Consider the following 27,996-nt stretch of genomic DNA (forward strand, 5'->3'; position numbering starts at 1 on the left):
CCAAGCACGATGGATAATCGATACTTGTTTCGTTTAATCGCATGTCCGCCAAAGTTCGATCCGACGATAGCGATCCGTGTATTAAAATAAATTGAGTCGTACTAGAAACTCGTAGGAGAAAGATCTGAATTTTGACAATGGGTCGAATAATTATGTCTTTTTCTAATGGAAAGACTTGGTTCGATCTAGCCTTCAGCTGCAGCGATGTTGAATATCTGCATCCGAATATACGTTCTATCGTAGAGAAAGGAACATTTAATTCACCGACTTCCTTCCGTCACAACTGTCATAATCAAACAGAAATCCGTGTATGCGCATAAAGAATGACGATTGTAATGCAACCTTGGTATTTCAAGCCGGAAATCACGTAACACTTTAAGTCCCTACAAAGGGAAGTGCCTTCTATAGGCCCGTGAAAAGCATCCGACACGTCACGTAAAATCTGATATCCTCTCTTATGATGAATTTCATTCACAATCAGTTAGGCTTGTCATTTTTTTCAAAAGGATAATTGAAAGGTAATTTCCTTTATCTCGGTTTGTTTCAATATTTTTCTCACTAGATGATCGTTCTTTAAAAATTAACTACCAATAAATAATTTATTATTGCTATTACATAGAAATTTCACCGACGCATTCAACGTATATCTCCAATAAGAATTCTTATCGTTATTTTAGAAAACGTCATAGAAAGTTTTAGATATACGTAGATTAAGCAGAAATTATAGATTATCCGTTAATAGTTGTCCGTGAAGAATCGTCTATCGTACCAAGCGAGTGTAGTGTAGCGCAGTGACTGCAGTATTTATCGCTAAAGAGATAGAAGACAGCTGGAAGTGAGAACATACCCGATTTTTGGAATGAACGCTCGATTAAGGTGTAGAGTTCAGCGAACTCGTGATGTTCCCGTGGAGCGTACATATGGTAATGAGCATGTGCGTGCTAGGAAATTTAAAACCAGGTAGAAGACGCCTTCCGCACGATATGTACATGCAACTCGGTTGCATTATCGCTGAACAGAACGAAATTCCGTTGAAACAGCTGTGTCGAATTGTTGCGAAATTTCTTCCTCAGGCTAGTGCGAATATCTCGACGAGATTCTAATGAACTCGAGTAAAACGGTCGTGCAATAAAACACGACACGCTCAACGATGGAATTAATTATAATGTCATTCGCGCTACGTATTGGATATTTATAACACTGACAATTCCACGAACTGATCTTACTAATTACGATCTCGTAAAGCGCCGGTACGAATCGATATTTTCGATGAATTAAAAGGCAAACAACAATCTATAGAAACTTGTACGATCATATAGAAATTATTATACGATATATATGCTTGTGACAATTGGGAAAAAATATTCCTATCAGAAAGCTCGTAATCGATACTTTCTCTGAATAATGCAGTGAAGAGAATCGCAAAGTACGAGGGGGTTGAACACCCCCATGGCCTACTTTTCCAAACATGCCAATTCAACGAGAGATTTCGCAAGTCTTCTCGTTCGATTTCAAATGGACATGGATCGTTCTAAAGTTCCATTGTGCAACCGGAATTTAGGGACACGCAACGCGCGCGTCTTGACGCGCGATCAATCGATGACGCAAGTGGAACGAAGGCGTATCGACGTCGAGGCTCTCTGCTACTTTATAAGGAGCACCACCTCACTGACGCTCGCGACTTTCACTGTGAGCGAAGCTTCGATCACCCGAAGCGAAATCGCACGTACACGAGCGTGCCGGGTCAGTCGATGTACGAGCGTTGATTTATGAAACAGCTGACGCGAAGGGTGGCTCTTTCTGTTCGCCATAGAGGGCGAATCCTCGCGGGGAAAAAGAATCTCATTCATTTTCAAATTTCGTTTGGAACATTATTCTGCGAGTAACATGCGACGTCGCCTCTTGGGCCGACAGCGAAGCTTGAATTTTGTATTTCACGGAAACTACAAATGAACTTTCTGAAACATACTAAGAATTTTAAAGTTAGATTTAACTAAAACTAAACTAAAACTACGATTTAACGCAACACCTAGAAGAATAAATTTCGGCAGGTGACTAATTACATATTCACCTGTTAATCGCGCATACATAATATGCACAGTTATCGGAACGCATCGCCACGCGCGGATTGTATTCTAATTAAGCGCCGACAAAGAGAAAATTTCCGGGTGCGTGGTAATCCCTCGACAGGAAATATCAGCGCTAAATTGGAATTTTAATGTTCTTCTAGACATACGACAAGAAAAACAATTTCATACGTGACAGTCGAAAGCCTGCAACCCCAAACTTCTTTGTGTCCAATTCTCGCTAAAACTTTTTCAGGTAAAATTGTACCGACGCGACTACATATTTACTGCAAAAGATCGCTTGGAAACTTTCTAATCGCCGTATAATCTGAGAAATCTTCGCGATTCAATTAAAATTTAATTACCATACAATTTTCATAAATAATTACCATACGTTTATTCCAAAGTAAATATCAAACCATATTGATCCCGCGACCAATGATCACGAATTCTTACGAAATTAGCCGCGTATCGAATTTCATGGAGGAAAAAAATATGGCTTTCCTTTCTAGGATCGCAAAGTCTTCGACTCTATCTCGGTCACGAGCAATTATAGATCCAATTGAACATTCCTCGAGCGTAATTTACATCTGGCGGTAGTATAAGCATGCGAGGCGGAACGTACGACTGTCTTTGAATGAATTCAAGGCCACTCAGCGGCTTCGATTAGCGATCAAGATTAACTGTGTCTCGTTCTTGTGTGAATTTACAATTCACTCGTGTCATTCGTATAAATAAAAACGCAACCACTCGCACTCGTCTCGTAAAATTCCCTTCAGTTTGGTAGTTTCGAGTACAGTTTAAGATTTATCGCGAGCAAAAATTAAGCCTTCGACGTGGTTGAACGTTAACATCGTTCAATGGGGAATTAAGCGAGTATTTAATTCCGAGAAAGTTACATAAAAGAGCCGGATGAAATAATTTCTTTCGTCTTGGAAATCTTAGAATCTCACGACCTTTGATCGCGTTTTTTACTCTAAGTATACGCCGTACGATATTGACGAATTTACGATTAAAAGTTTGATAACGAGCGTTGAAAAGATCCAAGAGAAGCAAACAGAAATTTAGCGACTTTCGTTTCCATCGATCTGTACGTGTTTAAACGACTCTTCTAGATAAGCAGACACGGATAGCCAAGACTGGTCGAAAGACGTGCACGTGGACACCAGACTTGGCAAAAGTCGTGAAATCTCGACGTTCGCATTGGTCACGTTCGAGACCTTGCGAATTCATACGTTCCTCTGTTATTGTTCTTATCAGACAACTGTTTACTCGATTACATCAGCCTCGTTGCTAATAAAAGATATCTGCATGGTAAACGCTCGCAGTTTCTCCGAACCAGACTTTAAACAAGCCACTTCGTCTCGGAACAGAAAAGATTTTTGTTACTCGAGCTTTAAAAATTGTTTATCGTTTCGTGGAAAATCTGCCTGATCTATACCGTTCTCTAAACAATATTTTCCTCTTTTGTTTTTTAGTATCCTTAGTACTACGATCTTTTCTAATTCTGGTAAAACGAAAATATGTTATTTTAATTGTAATTTGTTTTATTTATTATTCGAATATTTTCATTTTATCATCACGATAATTAGATAAAATACAAGAGAACGAAAATAGAAGAGAACGGAATGACGGCGAGACGGAAGGAATGCAATAAATCGTACAATTGTGGCGTTGCATTGTCGTGCGATAAATAAGTGGCTGCGATGCACACGATCGAGAATAGAGAGTCGCATTCGTAGCTCGTACGCAACGAGATCAATCACGAAGGGAACTGGGTCTGGACGAGCAGATTAATTGGTCGATCTTAATCGCATTAATAAAACAACGAATTAATCAGAATCGTCTCATCTGCGGTTACGATGCAACGACCCACTTCCATACGCGGTGTACGAACAATGCAACAGCAATTGCGTACCTATGTGACATCTCTTATGGTATTGTCTATCTGGCTTATCAGATTCGAACGAATCCAGCTACGGAATTTTATCGCTGATTTCGAAGAAGCTTCTTCGTCCGTCTCGAGAAAGCGTACGTTCCTTCCGTATTTCTAATCGGGAAATTGGATGAGCGATTAAAAATAACTGGAAATGAAACCATAGTAGACTTACGCTTTTACATCCGAACACCTACTCATCAAATATTCTATTATAGTTGTACGATTGGTCTTATTTTACTTATTTGATCTTTGCCTCTTTCCATTTCGTTCTTCAAATTTATTTCTCACCCCAATTACTCCTTACTGTTCATAAATTCCATTTCTCCCTTTTGCTTACTTTCCTTCTCTCGTATTTCTATTTTTTCAAATTTTCGAATTTCTCCGCTTCCCAGTGTCTACTTTCCAATCGTATACGTTGCTTCGGAAGATTACACAAATTTTCGAATTCAGCTGCGTAAACACAGGAACGAGTCGCTCGATCCAGCAGCGTTCAATCGATTATAACAAGGATAGTTGGAGAGAGGAACTGTAAATCATCGTACGGGCGCCCATAAAATGGGTTTCCCGGTCTTCGAGCCACGTTCGTCTTACTGACGGAACTCGGCAGCACACTGAGGAAACATGTGTTGCGCCAAGTCTGCCGAATAACAATGCAATTTCGTCGGGAAAGCGCGTAAGTGCGAGCTTTTCGTTGCCATATGGTGGACAGAACAACTGGTAGTATTCGTGGAATAGACACGGAACGGTCGGAAGACACGAGACCGAAACGACACGCTGCAGATTTCTAATGACAAGCTGTGGCCTCGGACAGACTGACGGAAGTCGAGAAAAACCAGAATTTCCACGAACGTCGGATTATACCGTACAAATTTTGGAAACATGTGATCGAACCTTCCGAGCCCAAAACTAATCGCCAAGGATCTAACATTCAGAGCCTATCTACCGTTTCAAAATCCATCGTATCTGCTGAAAGTTTCGGAATTCCTTATTGCTCGTAGAAACAGCATCGATCCCACGGCATGCAGCTAAACGATATATCATTACAGCCATTCGGACGATAATCTCATTGTTTTAGGTTTCGAACGGCAGTATGGCATGCAGGGCGATAGAAATAGTTCTGGACACACCTACGCGGTGATTCTATTCGCTGTGTTTACAGCACATAACACGTACGGCTTGGATATTCCCGTGTCGACAGTCACAGGCCGCAATGGTGATTTCAACCGTATCGTGAATCACTCGGTAGCACCGTACGTGATACCGACACGCGATACTCGCTGTCAATTCGTGTTACGTCGACGACCTCCGTGTGTCGGTGATCCACGAATTGCTATAAAAACCGCGACGAAGCATCCTGTGTGCGACCTACGTCTGCACGTACGCCATCGATCCACGTGGGTGCTTCGAGACGAATCGCCACGCTGTAATTACAACGTTCGCCTGTCTTTTGGTGATTTACCTTCGACGATCGGATCGCGATGGTCGCGTGATAAACACGAGTTTTAATTATTGCCACAAAGTCTCAGACTCGCTTTTTTACAACAGCCTGTATACGCAGATTTCATGGTACTACGTTAAAACTTGTTTCGAATAAAAATTGCATCACCTGAAAATTAATCAAACCGTGTTTACTTTTACACGCTACCAATTACACGTTGGCCGATCGATTAGGTCCGATCGATTCATTCGTTATACGGAACTTGGAAAAAAGGCAATAATAAATAACGGAGGGATTTAATAACAGCCATTCGACTCTAAGGTGGTCGGAAATGCGCTTCTAAATCACTTAACGAGCCGTTTCAATTGCACTCTCACGTTGCCAATGCTTAATGACTTTCACGTACGAGTCATTACGTCACTCACGTCACTAGGAAACGAGCTGCGCTACGCACGTGACGTAAAAATCGCGTAAACACACACTGGCGGTCATCTGTTAAGTCACGTTTAGCAGAGTAGCTTCGAGAATAATTACGGAACATCAGCTGGCAACGATTAATTACGGAAACCGAGTGTGCTTCTCCGTGGATTAATTCGTGTAATGGAAAAAATACTTGCGAAGGAGTAATTAATTTCAGGTGTATCAAATTTTTGCCTACAACGAGTCTTGATTTAAGTTTTATTTTTTACCTTACTACTGTAGAAATTTTACTGTTGTAAAATTATACGAAGCGAAAATACGAAAGAAAATAATTTGCAAGCGAAGCAGTGTTTTCTAATTGTCAACCTCATCTTGCGGACTTTCATACGCGGCAAAAAAGAATTATAGATGTTCGTTAAAAAAGATTAAGGCCATCTCCGTAATATAAGATTTATTACAATCCTTGAACAATGATTCGAGGTACCGCCCTACGTACAAAAAGCCATCAAACTTTCTCCAAACTTTTCTTCCATACGCCACTCATTATCAAAAACTCAAAACTCAAAAATAAAAAGAAAAAAATACAAATTTACGTGACCGAAATTGCTTGCCGTATCGTCGTTCGAACACGTCAATTACACGATTATACGCAATCTCTGTATTTTTAAATGTTCGCACGAACATCGCCGATACAGCCGCGGAATGTGAAATGAAAAACATTGCTCGTCCGAACGCATTCGCATTAAACGAGACGTTAAAAGTTAGCAATCGGAACGAACGAATAATGAAAATACGTGGTATCGTTAAAAATTTCGTATTCCACGTTGGGCTCTCGAGACTGCACACGGCGCACGACGAGAAGAAACCAGAGGCAAAGCAGTAACTCATTTGAAGAAGGTTTCTTTTTTCCTTTATTCCTAGCAGCTTCTCCAGCTGGCCCTGCAGCCGCGTGCAAACGTGTCGCTCACGTGTGTAAGAGCATTTGCACACGTGTTTGCATGCGTCCAGGTAAAGGTAATAGGCCCGCGGCTGTCGGTTCTCTTCTGGATAATGACACGGCAAGAGCTTCGGGCACGTGCCTCACGCGATCCTCATTATCTCCATTCCCCTCTTCTTCCTCTCTTTCTCGCTCTTTGCTCTTTTTCTTCCCTTTCCTCGGCGAAGTTTGTACACCTTCCTTTCTATGTATTTTGTCGATTCACCGCATCGGTTACGGCTGTTCGAGGATATCGAATCGTTCGTTGGCTGCAAACGATTGTTGCATCGTTGGCACACGCAGTTCGCCTCCCGTGATTAATTATAGCGATGAATATGTGTGTTTAAGAGTAATTAAAACGTCGACTCTCTGGATCTTTTGGCGAAGTACTCTTCAAGAAATTAAGCGCCAGGGTATTATTCTCTTTAACGGTGCTTTCGCACGATCGTACCTACTTTAGCGATAGAATTCGATCAAACGATCGCCAATCCTGTAATTCGTGATACGATGGCTCGCGATCTACCAATTACTCGCGACTCGTACCTTACGAGAATCTGTTCTACTCGTTTACACAGCGCAGAATAGTCTCGTAATCCGATCGATCGCTTGTCAATTTCACGATATTATCGACACAAAAACAGCGTACGATCTTTCTTTTCGACGTAATAAAAAATCGAACGCCAACGAGATACGAGCATAAAATCCACGAAGCAGAAAGCAAATAGAGAAATGGAAGCAGAGAAGGGAAGGAGGGAGAGAAAGAAAAGTCGGGATCGTCAAGATCCATCAATATCAACGCCAGCTCGACGCGAATCGATAATCGATTGGAAGGTGTGCCAGGTATGCAGAGGTGGGCGGTCAGCACGAGGTCTGAAGACCGATGGGAGAATAAAAAGCGATGAATAACGCGCTGTCTTAGGTGGATCCTTGTACTTAACTCGACTGAAAGATCACGGTGCTCACGATCGTTCGCGGCTACCGTTTAAATCTTCGTTTACATTGCACTCCGGGGATCGTTCCTCCGCACACGATCATCGTACATCATCCTTTTATTGCGCTACGAGGCACGAGCGCGCGTTTCGCGCCGGATGCGTCGAAAAATTAAGACCAAAGTCCACAGTCCCCCTGTACTTTTGTATTAGAAAGACTCTTTCTTTCGGACTTAAAATGGCAGTTTAAGAAGATCACGAGAACAAAGATGGTATAGTTTGCACGGTAATTACTCAGAAGCGGAAAGCGCGCCGATCTATTCTGTCTTTCGTTTTGTTTCGTTTCGCCGACCGGAAACAGGAAAATTGAATCCTCGTTTCCTCTGCCATCGACACGCTTCGTAAGCACCAAATTCGAACGAACGTGACTGAGATACAGCGGACGTTAGCGGGACGAAAGATTTCACGAAGAGCTTAACCGTGGAAAACGTCTGAAACGATCGCGTACGATGTATCGGAGCAACGTCACGAGAGAATGATCAAAGTCGATGAAAAATAAGCGAAACAGATTTTCTGTAATCTTCCTTCTGCTTATTTCATCCTACACATTATGTAATCTTGTTTTGCAAGTTTGCTCTTTAATGGGTTAACAAACGGCTCATTGTCAAAGAATATTTCTATGGACGACACGTTACCAATGTCGTTGTGGAAACGTCAGCCGTTTCGAGCATATTAAGAATCGACAGTGAAATAAACAGGAAGAGAAAATACGTAGATACCACGAAATTTTCTACGCTGGCAGAATCTCGAACGACCGGCACGTTGCAAATCGTGGCAAGGTCTTATCACGTGGAGGCGGACTGTGATAAGGAGCACATGCTTCCCGGAATTCTCGGCGAAAAATCTGACCGGCGTATAATAGAAATTCAACAAAGGGGGAAACTAGTTTTGCTTCGAAGAAAGCATCCGTCGGTATAACGTATCTGCGCGAGTTGGATAATTAATTCGATCAGCAAAGACGAAGAAAAAGAAAGGAGAGCGGGGTCTTATCAGTCTCTCGTCTCGACGCTGTGGCAGAAACTTTTATCATCTATTCGAATACGAAGCGTGTCTTCGTTCGTGAAATATGTAATTTTTATATTTAGCATACGGCTCGAACCGCCGGTTTCGATACGAGTAATCGAATCTGGGCGAAAAAGGAGAAAAATCGTGCAGCTACGACGAAACTTTTCCTTTCCTTCTTTTTCTATCTTTCCCCATTTTTTTCTCTTCCTTAATCCTTTCTCATTGTCTTCCTCTTTCTCCTCGTTCTTTTGTTTTCCTTTCCCTTAAATCTTTTATTCCTACCTCCCTTTTATTCGTACTTTGCTTCTTCCTTTTTCTTTTGCCTTGGCCCCTTTCTTTCCTTATTCTTCCTTACCTTCTTCTTTTTTTAGTAAATAAGGAGATCGTGAGTCAAAACCGAGTCGCGGACAACGATAGGCTGACTCATAATTCGGTTCGGAGGAAGCATTTCGTAGGATCATCGTGTTGAAAAATATACATGAGCTACGTCTGAACCTACAACCTGTTCGTCACGTTTAAAATTACCATTATGTTTGCCTCTAGGCCGTTGCTGTAACAGTTTCGAGTGACAACGATTCGCGTGGTTGTAGCTTGTTTTCGAATACCATCTCGAGATTGGGAAACGCGTATTCCTGGCTTTCCAACCTACACCGCGCTTTTTCGTCCTTTCCCTCGTCGCGTACAACCTAAATATTTGTCATACGGTATTGATAAATATTTCAGTCTCCATACGATTACAAAACAATTACAAAAACTCGATCGCGAAATAAAACAACTGAAAACATAATCGCGAACGATAGTACTTTCGAAACTCGTTGCGAAATCGTCCACTTTTTGCTTACTTTGATACTACTCTTGAATTAGATCGCTACACGTACTATAAAACATCTAAAAGATATCTTTGAGAGAGAGATCCACGAGACACCTCTATACCGTCTGTACTGTCTTTTAGTACGTTCGTCTAGTCTGGCTCGCAACTAAAAGTAAAAGGTTTTATAATATTCCTCCATACAAATTGTGGACAAACTTGCCCTTCTCGATTGTCTGTACCAAATTTCATATTCAATGGCTTCGCCGAGCTTCTACGATAATCCTATTACGCGTATACGAAGAAACGATTCGAAGAGCCGTGAGGATACTTCGGTTTGGTACAGATAAAACGAAGATTACGCTAGAGATCGACATCGTAGACCGCTCGTGAGGACCGATACGACCGCGGATTAGCTGGGACCTCGTTGAAGCGAGCGCTCCCATGCATGAAAACGCGACGGGAGGGCGGCAGACGCAATTCCAAATTCCACGAAGAGCCGTCCAATTGGCGGAGAACGGGAGGATGGCAGGTTCATTGAGAAAACGGCGAGGCTCGGGTGAAACGGTAGATCGAACGAGCAGATTAACGCTGTATTAATCAGAGCAAAGCGAGAGCTACCAGCCGCCCACGTAACGGATGACCTAACATCCTGTATCACAGCCAACCTCGTGCTCTGAATCCGACGAACGTGTTGCTCGTTACCGCGTTTAGTGACAGACCTGTTTCGCCTATCGAGAAACGATCGAGAGCGAGAGTGACGATCATCTTCTACGCCATTCGAGTCTCTGCTACGGAATTCTGTTTTTCTTTTTCGAAGGCGAAACTTCAAACGAAAGTGCTGATAATGGAGAAGCGGTTCGGTAGCTTTGCTTCGACGGTGTTGTGGTGATTTTTCATCGCGTTCGATGAATAAAAGTTCTAGAACCGAACTGTAAAATATTTTGTACAAAGGGAGATGGCGATTGACGCGTAATTACTTGCATCCCAACAAGTTCGTACAGATTATTCTACACTATTCTATCCTGTACGATTTTTTAATTCAATTTTTAACGCCTTATCTCCTAAATGGTTGTGGCGCTCATGCAAATTAGTAAATACGCGTTTCTTCTTATGAATCATGTCAATGATGATGTAATCCTGTGCCAGCTATTCCTCACCACTACACTTAGCAACGTGCGAACGCACGTATATCTAGAATTTCAGAAGATTCTGCACTAATTGTAAAGTTGCAAATGATTCGTCGAGTTCAGCTTGTTTTTCCTCGAGTATGGCAATGCTTGTGTAGAAAGGAGTGCGTCCCTCTGTTACGGCTAAATTGCCAGCTTTCCGATATAGATCCTATTTCGGGAATTAACGCGAGAGCAGATCGACGACAGTACGGTAGCAACCTGGTACGTCCGCCTCGCGCCAGATTAACGAGGATGAACGCTCGTAAAGCTTCCACGAGCTGGCCTAAATATAAGCGCCTACGAAGTTTCTCGTAACGAACGATGTAATCCGGGCTTCCTGTGGCTTTGGATATCCTGAACGCCAGTCCACAGATCCTTTTATTTCCTCTCTGATATTATGGCCATCTATTGTTTTCCGAGACAACAATGTACGACGAACCGTGTAAGTAGCTGACGAGAGGAAACAGGACGAATTGAGAAAACTATCTGTAACGACGATATATCGTAGCTATCATGTCGATAGATCCATTACATATAACGTTAGATCGAGTAAACTATCAGAAAGGCACAACTATAATAGAAAAACATCTGCGTTTCTATGAATAAAAAAGAAATCGCGTCGTTGAATAAAATTTATTTATGACTCTCGTGATGACTTTGGTCCCATCGATTCTATCTGTCCGTCGGATAAACCGTCCCGACAATCGACACCAACGAACGGAAAACCCAGCTCGCTTTCGCAAATCCCTCGAGCCTGTCAAATTATGCGGTCCGATCCAATTATCGGAATGAACGGTCGTGCGGCACCATTCTTAAAACTCACCGAGGTCGAAAACACGATCGCGAAGAAGATGGGCACGTTTACGAAAGCTGGAGGATTGGATTTGCATGCGCAGCAAAGATTCGATCCGGTAGTCAGTCGATGGCGTCTCTATCGACTTCCATCGCGTGGTAGCTTCGACATCCTTTAGATTCGAATACATTAGGTGGCCTGCACCTTAGCCGACCTTTCGCGCGGATTTTTCCGCACAGGACCGACGTAACCTGTGCTATTACTCGCGTTTCCTCGTTCTGTCGGCATTATTTATATCCATCGTCGCCGGAGGAGCTGGAGCAGAAACGTTTATTCGTGGGCCGCGTGACTCACGAGAGACACTGCTCGTACTCGAAACAACAACGAATATATATACGGTATTAGTATAGACGATAGCGTAAACTGTGATCTTCTTCTTCGATGAAACGTTACGTTGCTACGTATAGCGATAAGCGTATACTTCGTTAAGTGGTTATGGGTCGATTTCATCTGGCTAGTTACCGAAACAGATATACCTCTGGAAAATCCTTCAAAATAAAATTTGAAATTACTTTCCTAATTGTACCTATACCGAATTGTCTGCCAATTTCGTTATAAATCGTAATACTAACTTTCTTCTAGCTGGTACTCTTATAAATTGCAGGAGAACGATATTTTTCGAGAATAGTATGGATTTCAGCAACAGATGAGAAGCGAAAATGAAAATTTATCTTGATCGAAGAAAACGAACGTTTTATACGTTATGATCTAACATTTATCACCGATGGGTGTTTATGGGAGAACAGTTACGAGCGTCCGGATGAAACGGCAGAACTGACTCGCCTTGTTCTCGAAAGGGGACATAAAAGGAGAAACGATTCTAAGCTCTCCGAGAAGCACCTGTTATCCAAGGGTATGCCCTCGAACGTCATGGCACGGGGATAATCGATGAAGCAGATCTGTTTGCCAACGAGTCATCGACTGTGAATGATCGTAATTAGCAGTTGTTGCGAGTAATACCTTGTAGTGTATTAGTACTAATGATATTAAGATTTAGATCGTTTAGAGGCGATTATTGTCTCCAGATAAGATTACGTTCCAAGTATATAGTCGAAATTGTGTTACTAATATATTAATAATTAATCAAACTTACAAACAAAATTAAAATGTAACATTCTTTAACGTAAAGTCTACCTTCTTAAAAAGACTCAAATATCACTGCTATCTTTGCAACTCTACTGGCTATCGCATTACACAAGCTTCGTAATTAATTCCATGGCGCTTTTAAATTCAACACTGCGATACAAAATTAACCACGACAACGCTATTATTTCGCATCGTTTGGAGAAACACGACTGCATTCGATACGCTGAATTCGCCTATGATTAGAGAGATCGATCCTACGCTCCGAATGGTTGTCGCGTGTTTGCAACAGAAGAAATTATACGCTTTCAGAGACGTCGTAGGCAAACGAGAGTCGATATTTCATTAGCGGGGTTCATTATCCGACGAACGCGGTGAAACAGCAGAAGTCGCTTTGCTATTTAGATTCTGGCACGAAGATTTAAAAGCATGGCGTGATCATCCTAAATTCGTGGGAGTGTCTTCCATTTACGCGATGATAGATATCGCCGATACATTCAATAAATGATCCGCCATCATCTTCCCGAATACCTATCAAAGTTGTTAGAAAATCGTTCGAAAACGAGAAAAATATTTCATCTGCTTAAAGTATTTTCTCGTTTCTTGTATTTTAATGCCTGGTTTTTCTTGAATACGTTTACGCGATAAATGTAACTCAGAAGGTGCGTTAATACCACTTACGTAGCGAGTTAATGTTCCTTCCGTCAGCGGAATTGCGCTTCTTCGCGAACGGAGGACGCGCATGAACTAAAATATGCAGCGGACATTTAATAACGATGATTCAGAGCCACGAATTGTTCGATACACGGATTCCTGAAATTATGTGGGTCACAGGTTACCGACGAAAAAATTCTCGGACTCTGACACAATACCGAGAAATCTTAAACGGCGAACGGCCCATAATTGGTAAAAATGTTAATCGAGTTTTGTTTTTAAGCGAAATATTGAAAATCTGATTCGACGTGCAAGTTATAAACGATAGTGAAAGTGAAACGCTTGTTATACGATGAATATTTTTACCTTCCGTAACTTTGATCAAAATGCGAGGAAATTTCGATGTGTACTCATATCTTTGCCAAGAATTATGTGTCATCAAATTACACATCGCCCACTTAAAACTATGACCCAACCTGTTGGTGATTTGTAGCGTACCGAGTCGTTTATGATTTTACTTTACCTTTACACAAGGTCGATCGATTCCATGATTAATTCATAATTTTATTATATGATGATAACGATGATGATAATAATAATATTGTTTTATATTTTTACAAGGAGATTGTTGGGTTCCTATTTCTAATTTCTTAGTTCTTTCTTAGTTGATATTTATCAATCCCGAAGTTTATATCGCAATTATTTATTTATTCATTATTTAGCGTAGATAATTAGCATTCAAAAAATATTTTGGTTTCACCTATTTATTTATCGTAATGAAATAGCCGAATTGAACGAGTTCGAAATGAACAATCGTAATACTTTCAAAATATCTTCAATGATATTCTTCGACGTAACTAAGCTATGTTTGGACAAATGTTCAGGAAACAATAAATTTCAACAATCGCGAACGACTCGCATACCCTTCAAAATCAATCGTAAACAAAGTAGGCTGTTCCCTCTTGCACGATCGAAAGTATTCTTTTAATACGACGATCAGAATTTATTTTATCGTAACTTTAGGTACCAAAAAAAAAAAAACAAAATTGCATTATAAGAATTATAGACACGCAGAAACCTTTCGTCTCGATAACATTTTTGCACAACAACTTTAATACATTGCAGTGCAAGAGGAGCCATAAATAAGCAAAAATCAAAGAAGGGAAGATAAAGACTCACCATCCTCGACCATATCTATCCCGGTACACGGAAACAGCGAATCCAAACATGGATCTGGTCTCGTTTCGATAAACCGCATAATGTTTCGTCTCCACGTTAAACGCGTCCGAACACCAGGGTGGCAAGCCGACGATGAAGATCAGGCCTATTAGACCCGCGATAAAATTCGTGTACCACATGCTTGCACGTTTTGCCACTTGACCACACGTTCAGTCGTTCTCATGCACGAAGAATAGGTTCGACTCGATAAACTGTCATAAGCGCGTGCACGACGATCAAGATCGATCCTCGCGATCGATGGAGCAATGGTGATGGTCGGTCAGGGTGTCGGTGGTAATAACGGTCGTACCATCGACGACATGTGACATTCACGAGGTCCTCGAGGCACTATGAAACAGACACTCGATATGAGACGACGGACGGAAACGATGGAAGTAGAGGCACAAGAGAGTCGGGGACGTCTGCTTGACGGACGGCCGCGGACAGACTGAGTAGAAGTCTGTTCTTTCGGTTACTCTTCGCTCTCTTGACTCACGAGGGCTGCAACTCCCACCCACCGTACGCGGTTCCGAAGTTGCGCTCCGCTTCGGCGTGCTTGCGTACCGCAACTAAGCTCGCCACGACCCAATCGGCCTCTGCTCTCTGCTCTCGTCTCGTTCCCGCTGTCTTTTTTCTGCGTTTCTACTCGCCGCTGTGTTTAATCGCTCGATGCTGTTTTGAAACGATATTGAACTTGCCAGCCTATCGACGAACGCGATGTGCATCGATCGGAATCGCGAAACAATACGAATGGAGAAAAGGTAAGATTTTGAAATGGGGCGATGAAGAGACAATGATAAGGACGATATGACAGAACATTGCGTAACGATCTTTTCGTATACTTTTTATAAGCTGAACGAGAGAATGTTAAAAATATGATCGTGTGTTTAATTTTTTATTTATTAGGACGTATTCGTTAGGAAAATGTGAATTGCAACGATAACATTATTTTGGTAGGTATATTAGTTACGTAAATGAAGCGATAGCTTTCGTGTAAGGATTTTTACGGAAAATCCCAGAACTTTTTGAAACGTTTTATGCTTTTATAACTAGCAGAAGTATTGAAATTATTTTGAATCGGATAAATATAAAAGAAACAGTAAAATTAAAGAAATAACGAAATTACGTGAGAATAGAAAAAGAGAACGTTGCATAGAAGACTCTTCTATCCTTGTTTAGCTGGAAATGCGCACTGACGCCACTCGCTGATCGGTGTTACGTTAACATATTTATCGTACGATTATGCACGCGTTATTAGACAAAGATACAAGGCGCCTCTGTGCAGCATTCTCTTTCTAATGCTATATCGCTTTTTCGGCTTGCTCGCGTACGCCATCCTTACATCTCTATGTTTGTTACAGTCGTGCGTGTAAAAATAGCATTGTTCGCTTTTGTCATTTTCCCCGGGAAGATAATAATTTAGGAATTGGAAAATAAATTATATCAGGAAGATATTATCGCATGCTTCGGTGCATGGGTGAAAGTTCTAAAAGTGGGCACTATATCGTCGTCTATGAGAGTATGCTCGTTACACTTTACAGAAGAAAATTATATCCCAGGGGCGAACTGCACATCGGAGAGTTTGAAAAAGCTCCAGCAGGCTTGTAAAGGTTTGAGGTTCTACGTATAATTTAATTATTGAAATAAAAATAGAGAGCCGGTAATCATGTCGGTAATCTGCTGATAAAAATTTCCCAGTCCGCCCCCGTTTTATCCTATTAAATATATATTATTGTAATTATAGATAAATATTAATTGTACATAAAATTTATGATTTTTAGGAGATCGTACCGAAAATTTCTCTACATCCTCTCCTCTAGATTATAAAAGTATAGTCGCGTGTGTCGTTTAAAGTTTAAAGAATACAACGATTCTAATAATCAATCTCCTAAGCTATTTAATTGATACAGAGCCTAGTATATCAATGTTCAAGCTACTAAATGAGGGGAAAGATATTGAATATCTCACAAAAGTTCTCAAAGCACATAACTCTCAGAAACACTCGACGAGGTTCGAGCGTAACATACCTAATGAAGATTTTAATGAAGACCATCGGTAAAGCTTTTACTTTGGGGTGTAGCGCACATGAATTTACAAATTTTGTGCATAGAAATTCGCATTATTTTTGCAATTAAAAAACTGTAAAATATGTTATTTTAAAATCGTTAAAATCAGTCGTTTTAAATGAATGAATAAAGAGACCGAAGGACCTATTCTCAGTGGTTTGCCATCTTAGCGCAAAAGGATTGAAATCTAAGCCATGTCTCCATTAAGATTGCCACTTTAAAAAATTCTTTTAAAAGTTATAAATATGAATATCGTTGAACGTATTGAAACTATGGAAATTATAAAATATAAAACGTTAAATTTTTAGATGAAAATTATTCAATTGTATATTCTATTGCTTTCCAGTTCCAGGTTCCTGGTGACTTTTGGCACATGGCAGACTGAAGAGTTCGTCTTTGAATTAAACAAAGACCAGAAACAACGGCTTAAACATCGGCATATGAGATCAAAACCGGCGAGTTTAGCTAACAAATCACACTAGTTGGCAGCAAACCACCTATTTGACGGTGGCTAATTGTTCCGAAGACTATATCTCTTGATAGGTTTCATGTAGTCATACAATTGGCTATGGATTGAAAAAACTACCATCTGCACATTTTTGCAAAGGGGAATTTGTAATACGGCAATGTATCAGAAGAGGATTTTGGCACCTCAGATATTAATGATGCAAGTATATCGTTAAAAATAATTCTTCGTACGGAAGAGGATAAAGTAAATTATGTATATGACTTGGGGAGGTAATTGAGATCATGCTATTCATTATCCGATCAGGTATTGTCTCATATTTCGATATGCATCAAGGAAAAAAAGATGTGTTGGGAGTATTACGAAAAGCTTGAAAACGTCCGTGATGTTAACAATTCGGAGCGAGAAGAGTAACATGACTGGCTGATGTGCGATATAGAGGAGCGAAAATATGACCTTAAATCAATTAATCTGCGTTTGGCTAATCTTTATTCCTAAATGGATAGTCAGTCAAAGGAAAATCTCTCAGGATGACTTCATTGGCTATATATTTATCCGATTAAAAGTGACGATGGTTTTTGATAAATCAATAAGTCACATTGTCATGCAAGGAAATAACCATAATCTATCACGATAAGGTCAATAAGAAATATTTTTGAATATTTTCTAAACAGAATTACCTAAATTAACATGAATCCAATTTAACTTGAACAAATACGAAACGCGTGATTAGAAATATTTATTGAATATACATATTATTCGTTGATATTCAATTATAGCGCCTATCTATTTCATCAACTTTGTAAACATGTATATACCTACATAAACATCACCTTAACGATAATTCCGTTTTATTAACGTATATAAATTATACAATACACATAAATTTACAATCTAAATCATGTGCAAGTATTATTTTAATTCTTTGTAAAGAATGTTATGCAATTAAAATGCATTTAGCTCCTATTATATATCTAAAATAAAATATTAAGGTTGGACAACAGCAATAGTTGCAATAAAAATAATCCATATCAAACATCAATTAGAAATCATAAAAACTTATTGTATCTTTATCTCCAGCCAGTTACACAAATTTCATAATACCGAATATTATAATTTCTTGTTTTGTGATCTCCTGCTGATACGTTGGGGCGCTAAAATCGAATTATAATTACATACAAATATATATCTATAAAAGAAAATATATACATAATATCAAATTAACAAAAGTTAAAATAAAGTTATTTAATTACGTTTCTCTTCTGTTCCCAAACTAGAGGTTTCCATTGACATACTCCTACTTTTACGTTTACTTTTTTTAACGTGAGGAGTCACAGGTTGGGTTGGTTTATTTGTCCTACTACACTCTTTTTCTGAAATAAAACATGTTCTTTTAATCATTGCATTTAAAGACAAAATATTATGTACTTTATATAAAATTACCTATGCCAGAAAATTTTACACTTTTTGTGGATCTTCTCTTGTCACTACTTTTATCCAAACATATGTCATTACAACTATAACACAACAACTCTATATTTGTCTTTTCATTATTACTAGAGTTTAGTTTAAAACGGCTTTTTCTTCTTCTCCTATCTATAGGAGTTTCATTTTCTTTATGTTCTGTTTCTTGTATATTAACAGATACTTTTCTGGAAGATCTTCGCCTAGGTGTAGGTGTTTCTGTTGAAGTAACAATTCTATTTCTCAATATTCTTACATTGTCAATTTGTTCATTTGTTTCCTCGTTGCTACTTATAGAATATTTTTTTAATTTGTCATTCAATGTACTTAAATCTATATCGTCTGAAGTTTCTTCGTTAGTTTTATTTAATGTGAAGGTTCCATTTAACACTGACTCATCCTCGTCCACTGCATTTTGTCTGGTGATCTTCCTGAATGGTGTATTACAACTTTTATTTGCTTCTTGTAATGGTGTAGCTTTTTCTATGCTTATAATCGGTATTTTATGAATGTTCCTGTTTGCCGAATTTCTACTTCCCAGAGATTTTTTGATTTTGTCTTCATCATCGCAATCATCCCTATCCGAATTACTGTCATCGAAATAAAGCTTTTTTTCTGCGTTAATTTTCATTTCTGTACTATCAAAGCTATCTATCCTTGATAACGCTACAGCTAAATCCATCTTTGTCTGTGTTTCTTCGTCAATTGATACTTCATTTAAAATTATATGATCATTAAAATTAATTTTATTTGCGGATTTTACTGTTGATTCTATTTCACTTAAATTCTTTTGTTGTTTCAATATACTCTTTCCTGGTGTTCGATTAGAATTAATGTAGGATATTGAATCATCTAACTGAATCTTTGGAGTTTTACACATCTGACTTATCTTTATTACTGTTAATGGACTCTTGGCTATCTTTGGTGTTTCAGATGATTGTACCTTTTGCAGTAAACTTAATCTTTTATCACCTCTTGCAGATATAATTTCATTTTCACCGGAATTAATAGACCTAGATTTAAGTTCTTTTGCATCACCACTATTTCTCAACTTCATTTTCTTTTTTGCTAAGAAAGCTCTAACAGAACTGGGCTTCGTTGATACAACTTTCTTTTTAACAATTTTTTTTTTAGCAACTGGTCTCTGAGCAAACAATTCTTCCTCTTTCCAAGCATGTGCACGAAGCTTTTCTAATTTTTCAAATCGTACATCACAGTTTTTCACTTCTATGTACATCATGTCCCAAAATCCTTGTAAATCCTTACATGTAACTAACATTTCACCCTTTCCTGTTTCACAATCACTAACTAATCTGCGAAATCTTTCAAATTTTTTGCTTATTAACAAATTTGTTTGCCCAATAGCTTGATTTATTTCATACTGACCATCATCTGTAGTGTCAGGCTCTGTTTTGATTTCTGCCCATTTTTCACATAATTCATTTAATCTATTTATTTCTTTATTCAAAAGAAAATGAAAATATTGTGCAGTACGTTCTTCTTCTTCGATCGAAATATTTAAATTTTTCATAACTGTATCTTTTGTAGGAATATCGTTGTCTGAAGAACGAGTAAGACTAAAACCTCGTCTTAACTGTTGTTCTTTTCTGGCATTACTTTTTCCACGACTAGAAACTATATGAGGTGAAAAAAAAGCTGGTTCACATGGAGAACTTGACCATATAGTTGTAGACATATTATTGTCTAAAGAAGAGGCTCCTGCTGTGATGCTGTTATTATTATGTATTTCATTATCATTTGATGTTTCCTTATCACTAATTGATAATTTTAATGATATAGATTCCACAGAACTATCTTTTGTATCAGCCATTGATAAATGATCCTTTTCTTCAATAAACTCTGTACTATGGTTTTTAATACTAGCCCTTGTCATTTTTGAAGGAGAACTTAAAAGTTGACTTAGTCTGGCAGGTGACATACTTTGTACGACTACTTTCCCAAATAATGGCATTTTAGGCAATCCTGGTGGAGCTTTAAATTTATGTCCCTCAGGGGCAAAAGATTGCACTTCCTTTTTATGATTCTTGTGATCTTTATTTGGTACATTTAAATTCTTACTTGAATTTTCTGCATTTTTCTTCTCATTTGCTTTATTCATCAATCGCTTCTCTGTCGCCCTTGTTATTCGTTTTGGAAGAGACTTAGAAGTAGTGGTAAGTGTATTAACTGGTGTAGCTGTTGTAATTGGCGAATATATTTTATGATGAACAACTCCAACTATAAACGGTCGTTTTTTTGTACGTTGTTCAACCTTCTTACGTTTTTCACGTTCGGCTTTCCATTTTTCAAGTCTACGTAGACGGTCTTCTACAGCAGGATCAGTCTGTGTTTCTGAAATTAAATTTTAATTAACTAATAGTAACAATTTTTAATAATTATTCATAAAATTTTAATAGAGTTTAATACAAACTTTCATCTTGAATATTTATTGCAGTGTTTGATAGATTGCGATTTTCATTAAAAGTCTTTGCTCTATAACTTTTACGCGACTCTTTATATCTTTCAGCGCGGATAATACGATTTTTTTCTGTATTTCCAGCATTACATGCTTTGTATTTCTTTAACATCGCTATTTTATTTTATACTTATTTTAGGCTGCCGACGAGATTAAAACGTATCTTTCCTTTAACCGTTTGTGGTTCAACGGAAAATAGTTTAAACATACTACGCTATAGAAGTGCTACCAACAGCAATGAAAGCTATGTTCTTACCAATTCCTTTCAAATTTTAATCTTCGCTGATATTAATTTATCCGAAATGAAAGTATAATTCCATTTATGACTCTTCCTTTAATTTTACTGTAAAAATTTCTTCGTTAATAACTCATTATAAACTAAGAAAAGAAGACTAAAAGAATATTTAATACCAACATAAGAACTTTTTTTATGAACGAAACCTGTAAAATTGTATAATATAATCTCCTATAATATACACTCGTTAATAATTCGAGATTAATTATGAAACAATATAAAAACCAAACAATATCATTATATTCATAAAATGTAGTTTAAATAATTTGCATTAAAATTTGGAGCTATTAAAAATGCTTACAAGCTACTTACAGTGTTCATAATACCAGCGATGAAATCATTTTTGTATTTTTTTTTTTAAATTTATAACAACAATATTTTTAAAGTTACGGTTTGTATAAGATATAATGAAGAAAATGGAGAGATAGACAATTAATATAAAAAATTGTAAATTAAAGTTTTTAAAAAGTGTTATTTGTGCAATGTTAAACATGAAATTAAAAAACTGGACATAATATATACAAGTTCGAAATAATCTTCCAGTGCGCCAATGTTAGTTTAAATTTTTATATAACGGTGACTTTCGTTTTCAAGAATCTTTACACTCATACATAAACATATATTCTCTTTATTATTCCAATCTCACATGCGAATTTTGTTTGTTCTTCAAATTATGCATTTCAATAATTAGTTAGGAAAATGAAAAACTTTCTATTTTTTACTAAAGAAAAACTTTCAGTCTATATGTATTATTTTGTAATAAGTACATATATCTTTTCACGCGTATTTTTAAATGTATTTTAACGGATTCTCCATATTAACATAATTAAATACTTGGATTTGTTATTAAATCATAAGGAAAATCCTTTTCTTTTATTTAAGCATGTCAGAATTTGGAGGAAATAAATCATGCACTTTATATTTAATACTAAAATTTAAATAATTTTATTTTATCTTATTTACAACTTCTATTACAATAAAATGTATGTCGTTTAATATAACATTAATGGAAACATTTTTATATCTATCAATATTTCCATTTTTATAATTATACATGTATTTAACAAAATATGTATTTCAAGATTTTGCACTAGTCCAAACTTAAACAATCATTAACATGAATTTCCAGTACATGTACATTTGGGAATGTACGATTACAGTTTGGACATGATAATGATAACAATGGGGGCTGTAATTGTTCAATAATATTTGTCTAAAATTGAATAGATATAACATAATTTCTGATATATCACAAATAGTCAAATTATATATCCATAAAGCATGGAAACATTTGGTAACTTACTTGACTTCCAGACGTAGTTAGAGATTCAATTTGTTGTTGTAGTCGCTCGTTAAATTCTATTTGTTTTTGTAAATCCGCATTTAATGAATTTTTCTCTTGTAATAACATCTCCCTGAGTTTTCTCTCCTGCTCAAAATCTTCTTCATAAAGTTCCAACTGTGTTCTCAGCAAAGTGTTATCTTCCACCTGCATTAATGATGAAAGATTATTATTACATTTATTATTAGAAAAAAGTATTTAATTCTAATTTTTATTGAATAAATCATACTTACATATTGTGCTAATTCTTTCTGCAACTCTTTTATACATGCTGTCTTTTCTTGTACACTTTCATGCATTACACCAATTTCAATAATTAGCTGGTTATATTTTGTTTGAAATTTTTCCTTTTCTGATTCTAAAGATTTTTTATGATAAATTTCATATAATTGACTTTGTTGGTCCAAAGATGTTTGTTCTTCCTGTAAACTGATTTTTTCTTGCTGTAGAAGTTCTTTAGCACTGTTTAAATTTTTATATTCTATTTCTAAGGTCTTTTTTTGACTGTCAAGCATCTTCTTTTCTTCTTCAAGATTTTCTCTCTCTTTCTGAAGTGCGATTCTTTCTTCTTCAAAAAATCGTTTATTATCAGCGTTTTCTGTTTCTGATTCTGCAGTTTTTTCAATGGATTCTGAAGTCCCACTTTCCTTTAGTATTTTTTCTTTGTTGATATTTTCATTCAATATCGAGTCTAATTCACGGCAAATTTGTTCGCTAAGTTGATTTTCAAGAATAGACGCTTTTTCCTCTCTTGCCGTATCTTGTTTGTCATTTGCATCAAGGAACTACAATAGAATAGCAATATTAACAAATGTATAAAGAAAACAGATATAACATACCTCATATCCCATTTCCGAATGACTAGTTAGTTCAGAGCTAAGTCTCATTTTCAGGTCCGTATTTTCTTTTTTAAGGTAGTTTATTAATTCTCTAGTTTCAGCAAATTTTTTCTTATGATTTTGATGTATTCTCATAATATCTTCTTGCCATGTCACTAGTGTGTTAAATTGTTGTTTCATAGCTATATTATTCTGTTTCAAAGTTTCCTTTAATTTTGTGTTTTCTTGTAACACCTCATTTAACTTTTTATGTACTTCTACTGAATCCCACGACGCTATCATAGAATTATAGTCCTGCATATAAAATTAAATTTAAACAAGTCTATTGGAGTTAATTTAGGACATTAAATTTTAGTCAATTAACAGATACGTACAATAGACATACACTTTTGTTGAATATCAACATAAGATGCAATTGATGATTGTTGGATAGTATCCAGTGAATCTTTACCTAGCACCACAAAAGATAATGATGTATCATCTTCATCAACAGCACAAACGTTTTTAGCTGCTGCTTTACAATACAAAGGTGCATCCTCGTCCAATTTGAATCTAGCCTTTCCATTATTTACAGTAAACCCAAGATTCTGCAAATAGCTTTCTGGCTCGGCATATAGTCTTGGATTAATATTCAATAATTTGGTTGAGTTCTCCTCTTCTAATGTAGATTTTTGTTTTTTATTAGGCTCCATGGTTAAAAAATCATCTGTATCAACATTTTGATATTTTTATGATTTACTTTGATAATCTAAGTACTTGTTGATATTACAAAATGTCCAGTAATTATAGTTTTATATGTATATTTTCTTTAAATTACGATAAACTATAATTTAAATTTAAAATAATAATAAAAACAGTTTTCAAATTACTTACAATTACTTACAGTTACTTACAGTTAAAGTTACAATTAATATTAGAATTTAGATATATTTTTTTCCTCGCGACGAATAAGTGACAGTTAAGATAAAATATTTTTTATTCCAGATTTTGATAAAATCCAGGCTTACCAGAATCACTGTTTTATAAATATGACGTCGTAGAAAACCGACAGTTCATTCTATTTCACTTTGTATATGTTGATGAATTATATGAATGATAGCGCTACAAAGCGATCATGTCCAATTATAAAATGAATTAATTTCTTAATAAACAGAAATATTTCTTAATTTATTCTATTATCGACTTTTATTTGTGAAAATTAACTTTTGGCAGAGAGAAGAATTTTTGGTTTCAGATTACGTTTGGAATAAATATATACTAAATAGAAACCCTAGATAACTGATTCACACAAAATGTCGGACTTTTTCTTACCAACTGTGCAAATATTTCACTATTTAGAGTTTATTTCTAACAATATTTTACCAGTTTATACTACAGAGGAAATGAGAGTGTAAGGTGTTAGTGTTAAATTATTAAAATAAGAAGTTTATATTCAATATAATTCACCTACGTGCCTTAAATATTTGGGACTATTCCATGTTTTCGCTACAAAAGTGATGTATTATATGAACAATAAATTTAAATAACATAGTAAATCTTTATTTCTGGCATATTGTACCAGGCCTCTACTCTAATATTTATATATTCCAAATGAATGAATGAAATGAATAGAAAAAATAGTTTATGCCATTCATTTAATTGATACATATATATTTATCTTTACTTCATAAAATTAGTACTTAAAATAAGATTGATCAAATATATTAATACGAACATAAACCATTTTCTTCACCCGTTGAGAAACTACGATCGTTAGGGTGAAATGTTAGGGGAGTTAATTGGATTAAAGTGTCCTTTTAAACGCGCAAACTCTTCAAATACTAAATGAAAGAATCAGGAATTGAAGTTTCTTCGCAGTGAATGTGCACATCCAAAATCCCTTTCTTCGGCTCCACCCCGGTAGAACAAGATACTATGGACATTATGAATTTACCATTTTAAAAATTATGCATACGTAAAATTGAGCATTTTTAACGCATAGATTTGTCTAACATTTAACGTTTATTTTAGTGTATTTTACGCGGTTCTTTGATGCCATATTGGCTTTTATTCGAGAAGAGTCGCTGGCTGTAAATAAATATGAAATAAAACACGTTGGTAACGGCCATTTTGCGGCGGGATTTTAAATGGTGAGTATCGGATTAGTTTTGAGTTATCCTTTACTTTCTTGCTGCCGCGAGGACAATACATTCTGTACCTCGTCCAATGTGCTATTACAGTATTACATGTGGCGGTATCCCGTAAGGTGACAAATTCGTTATCGTTTGCGACGTGACGATTAAATTGAATATAATTCTCATATTTGTTGTAGCAAATCGTAGAAAACGTAAGAGACACACTGATTTTTCTCGTGATCGGTATTTCAGAATGTGAGATACAAATAAATAAATAAATCCCATAATAAATCCCGTATAGTGTCAGGTTTATTCTGTATTTAGTCAATGATTAAGTCAATGACTCGACACAGATAAAATTAAAATTACCGTCCCATTGATGCGCTTATGTAACGAAGCAGTACGTCATTCACACGGTGAGTATGTTAGATATATATATATATTGCGAAAGAATGATAACGATTTGATTCAACATACTAAAATGTATTATTACAGGTTCAATGTATATTATCGGATGACAGTTAAAGACTAAAATGTAAAAAAATAAGATTAAAAATTATTCAATGTTCCCTAGAAATCAGCAAACTTGTTCACGCGGACGTATGCAAGTATAAGATCCTCTAACCGTTAATGCAATGATGCATGTCCATCAACTTATTTTATATAAAGGAAAAGGAGTAGAAGATCGTGAAATTCCGTGCTATAAATGATCCTTTGATACTTTATAAAAAAAGTTGTAGACTTCAAAACAGTCTACTCACAACAATGTATAAAAGAATATCAAAGTTCGCTCTATGGAATTTGCGAGTGCAGATGATTAACGTTTCCTTAATTAATCCAACAAATGATCTGCATAATTGAAGAAGAATAATACAGAAAACATAAAGTGCATGATGCATGCAGTATTTCTTTCCTTCAGTTTCGTAATCAATTAGTTGTTGCTGACGAAAGTGTTGGATGTACTATTAAAGTATAAATATAATCTCGTAAACAAGAGATAATTAATTTTTCTGTTCTCTCGAAAATATTTTCTTTTTTACGTCATATACAAAATAAAAAATATCTTCGAAGCGGCTCGATGTAAATTTAAAGCAGTTATACAATTTGATATCTCCATATCATATGACTTCTTATTTTTGTTATTTTAAGTTTTCTATCTAGCGATAGATTAATTATCTTAATAATTATCGATTAATAATCATTTATTTCTCGTTTTACGAAGGATTTACAATTTTGTAATGCAATAATTTTGAAGAAATATTTAAATTCGTTATTTCTTACGCTACCTCGTTTTTTTTTTTTTTTTTTTAGAAACATGCATAATTATATGCAATATCATTCGTAGAAATCGAATATTGAACAGTGGCATCGTATGATATGTTAAGGAGAAATGAACACGTTAGGTCAGGCAGACGCCTACCGGCTGACGGTATACTATCCCTGCCTTATTCTACTGATTTCCAAACCGAACTACATAGTATATATGGATTTTATCTCATACATAACCCATAAAAGAGTCAATATTTTATTGAATTGTGCATATATTTTTGCATAAACCAGCACTAGTGATCGTTAAAATTATATTGTAATAAAAATTAAACGAATATTTAAAGATTATTTTGCGTCGATACGAAGACAACGAATATATTTCTCCAAACGATGATATTAACGTTATCGTTATATTAACGTTAATATTTTATTGCGAGTTATTTTTATATATCAGTCTTTCTTTACAGTCAGTAAGTAGTGGCACTTTAAATGATAACTTTACTTTTGAAATTGCGTTGTTCTATGATATCAGTTTATCAGTAAATATTAGAGTTGCGCAACAAAGCTATGGGGACCCACCTTCTTAGATTTTCTGCTAGATATATACAGTATTAGATATATGCAGATATATGCAGGTTATTTATTGATAACATTTTCGATGCTTCTACATCATCCGTTATCAATCGGACTCTCACGATATTCCTGGCACACGTAAATACAGGCTTATTTTGTAGTGAGTGAAAGAACGATTTCTAAATGTAAACAAATGTAAACAAATACTTTCAGTACTATTCCTCTAAACAGGAGATTACAGTCTCAATATAGAATTACTTTAAACATGTCGATATATGATACACGATTTATCTCAACGCGATAAATGTTTGCACCAAGATTGGATGTTATAACGATATACAAAAATTAATGTGTCACAAATTTTTGTAGCTAGAAGTAGAATTAATGGTAAGAAAAACTCGGTAACTGCACTATGAAAAGACTTCGCCAAAAGTGACGCGATTGGCAGATCCGATTTTGACGTAAACTCAC

General features: G+C 36.5%; 3 protein-coding genes and 2 long non-coding RNA genes across 13 annotated transcripts in view; 2 read left to right on the forward strand and 3 right to left on the reverse strand.

Annotated features, from left to right (window-relative positions):
- LOC100649030 (integrin alpha-PS2) overlaps positions 1-15,137 on the reverse strand; it is a 74,768-nt gene extending 59,631 nt beyond the window's left edge. For both annotated transcript variants that reach the window (XM_012315487.3, XM_003400092.4), the window contains exon 1: positions 14,583-15,137. In XM_012315487.3, coding sequence (XP_012170877.1) covers positions 14,583-14,761 — 179 coding nt within the window. In that variant the 5' untranslated portion in view covers positions 14,762-15,137. The remainder of the gene's footprint in view (positions 1-14,582) is intronic.
- A 65-nt stretch (positions 15,138-15,202) lies between these two features.
- LOC100649390 lies at positions 15,203-18,160 on the forward strand. Of its 3 annotated transcripts, none has more exons than XR_007226162.1 (4): positions 15,203-15,382; positions 15,528-15,574; positions 15,983-16,231; positions 17,034-18,160. It is a non-coding gene; the product is annotated as an uncharacterized LOC100649390 (long non-coding RNA). The 3 variants fall into 3 exon arrangements; XR_001099262.2 differs by lacking the exon at positions 15,528-15,574 and adding an exon at positions 16,403-16,676; XR_001099261.2 differs by lacking the exon at positions 15,528-15,574.
- Positions 18,161-18,195: 35 nt separating this feature from the next.
- Positions 18,196-21,381, reverse strand: LOC100649269 (disks large-associated protein 5). Its single transcript, XM_003400094.4, has 4 exons — positions 21,049-21,381; positions 18,597-20,969; positions 18,407-18,526; positions 18,196-18,307 (listed from the first exon to the last, which is right to left on the reverse strand). The coding sequence occupies exons 1-4, from the start codon at positions 21,203-21,205 to the stop codon at positions 18,264-18,266; spliced, it is 2,694 nt and encodes an 897-aa protein (XP_003400142.2). The 5' UTR covers positions 21,206-21,381; the 3' UTR covers positions 18,196-18,263.
- A 1,070-nt stretch (positions 21,382-22,451) lies between these two features.
- On the reverse strand, positions 22,452-27,972 carry LOC100648721 (NF-kappa-B essential modulator). Of its 4 annotated transcripts, none has more exons than XM_012315484.2 (6): positions 27,532-27,972; positions 23,944-24,275; positions 23,570-23,863; positions 22,964-23,515; positions 22,692-22,877; positions 22,452-22,601 (listed from the first exon to the last, which is right to left on the reverse strand). In XM_012315484.2, exons 2-6 carry the CDS (start codon positions 24,259-24,261, stop codon positions 22,479-22,481), a joined length of 1,473 nt encoding a protein of 490 aa, XP_012170874.1. In that variant the 5' UTR covers positions 24,262-24,275; positions 27,532-27,972; the 3' UTR covers positions 22,452-22,478. The 4 variants fall into 4 exon arrangements, with proteins under 4 accessions (XP_012170874.1, XP_020721792.1, XP_003400139.1 ...); XM_020866133.2 differs by lacking the exon at positions 27,532-27,972 and adding an exon at positions 24,577-24,816 and having other exon boundaries at positions 22,452-22,577; XM_003400091.4 differs by lacking the exon at positions 27,532-27,972 and adding an exon at positions 24,577-24,816.
- Positions 24,985-26,679, forward strand: LOC110119807. Of its 3 annotated transcripts, none has more exons than XR_002308296.2 (3): positions 24,985-25,698; positions 25,789-26,099; positions 26,179-26,679. It is a non-coding gene; the product is annotated as an uncharacterized LOC110119807 (long non-coding RNA). The 3 variants fall into 3 exon arrangements; XR_002308297.2 differs by having other exon boundaries at positions 24,985-25,468; positions 25,580-26,099; XR_007226163.1 differs by having other exon boundaries at positions 24,985-26,099.
- Positions 27,973-27,996: the final 24 nt, after the last annotated feature.

The sequence above is a fragment of the Bombus terrestris genome, chromosome 13 (assembly GCF_910591885.1).
Source record: "Bombus terrestris chromosome 13, iyBomTerr1.2, whole genome shotgun sequence".
Lineage (NCBI taxonomy): Eukaryota > Metazoa > Arthropoda > Insecta > Hymenoptera > Apidae > Bombus > Bombus terrestris.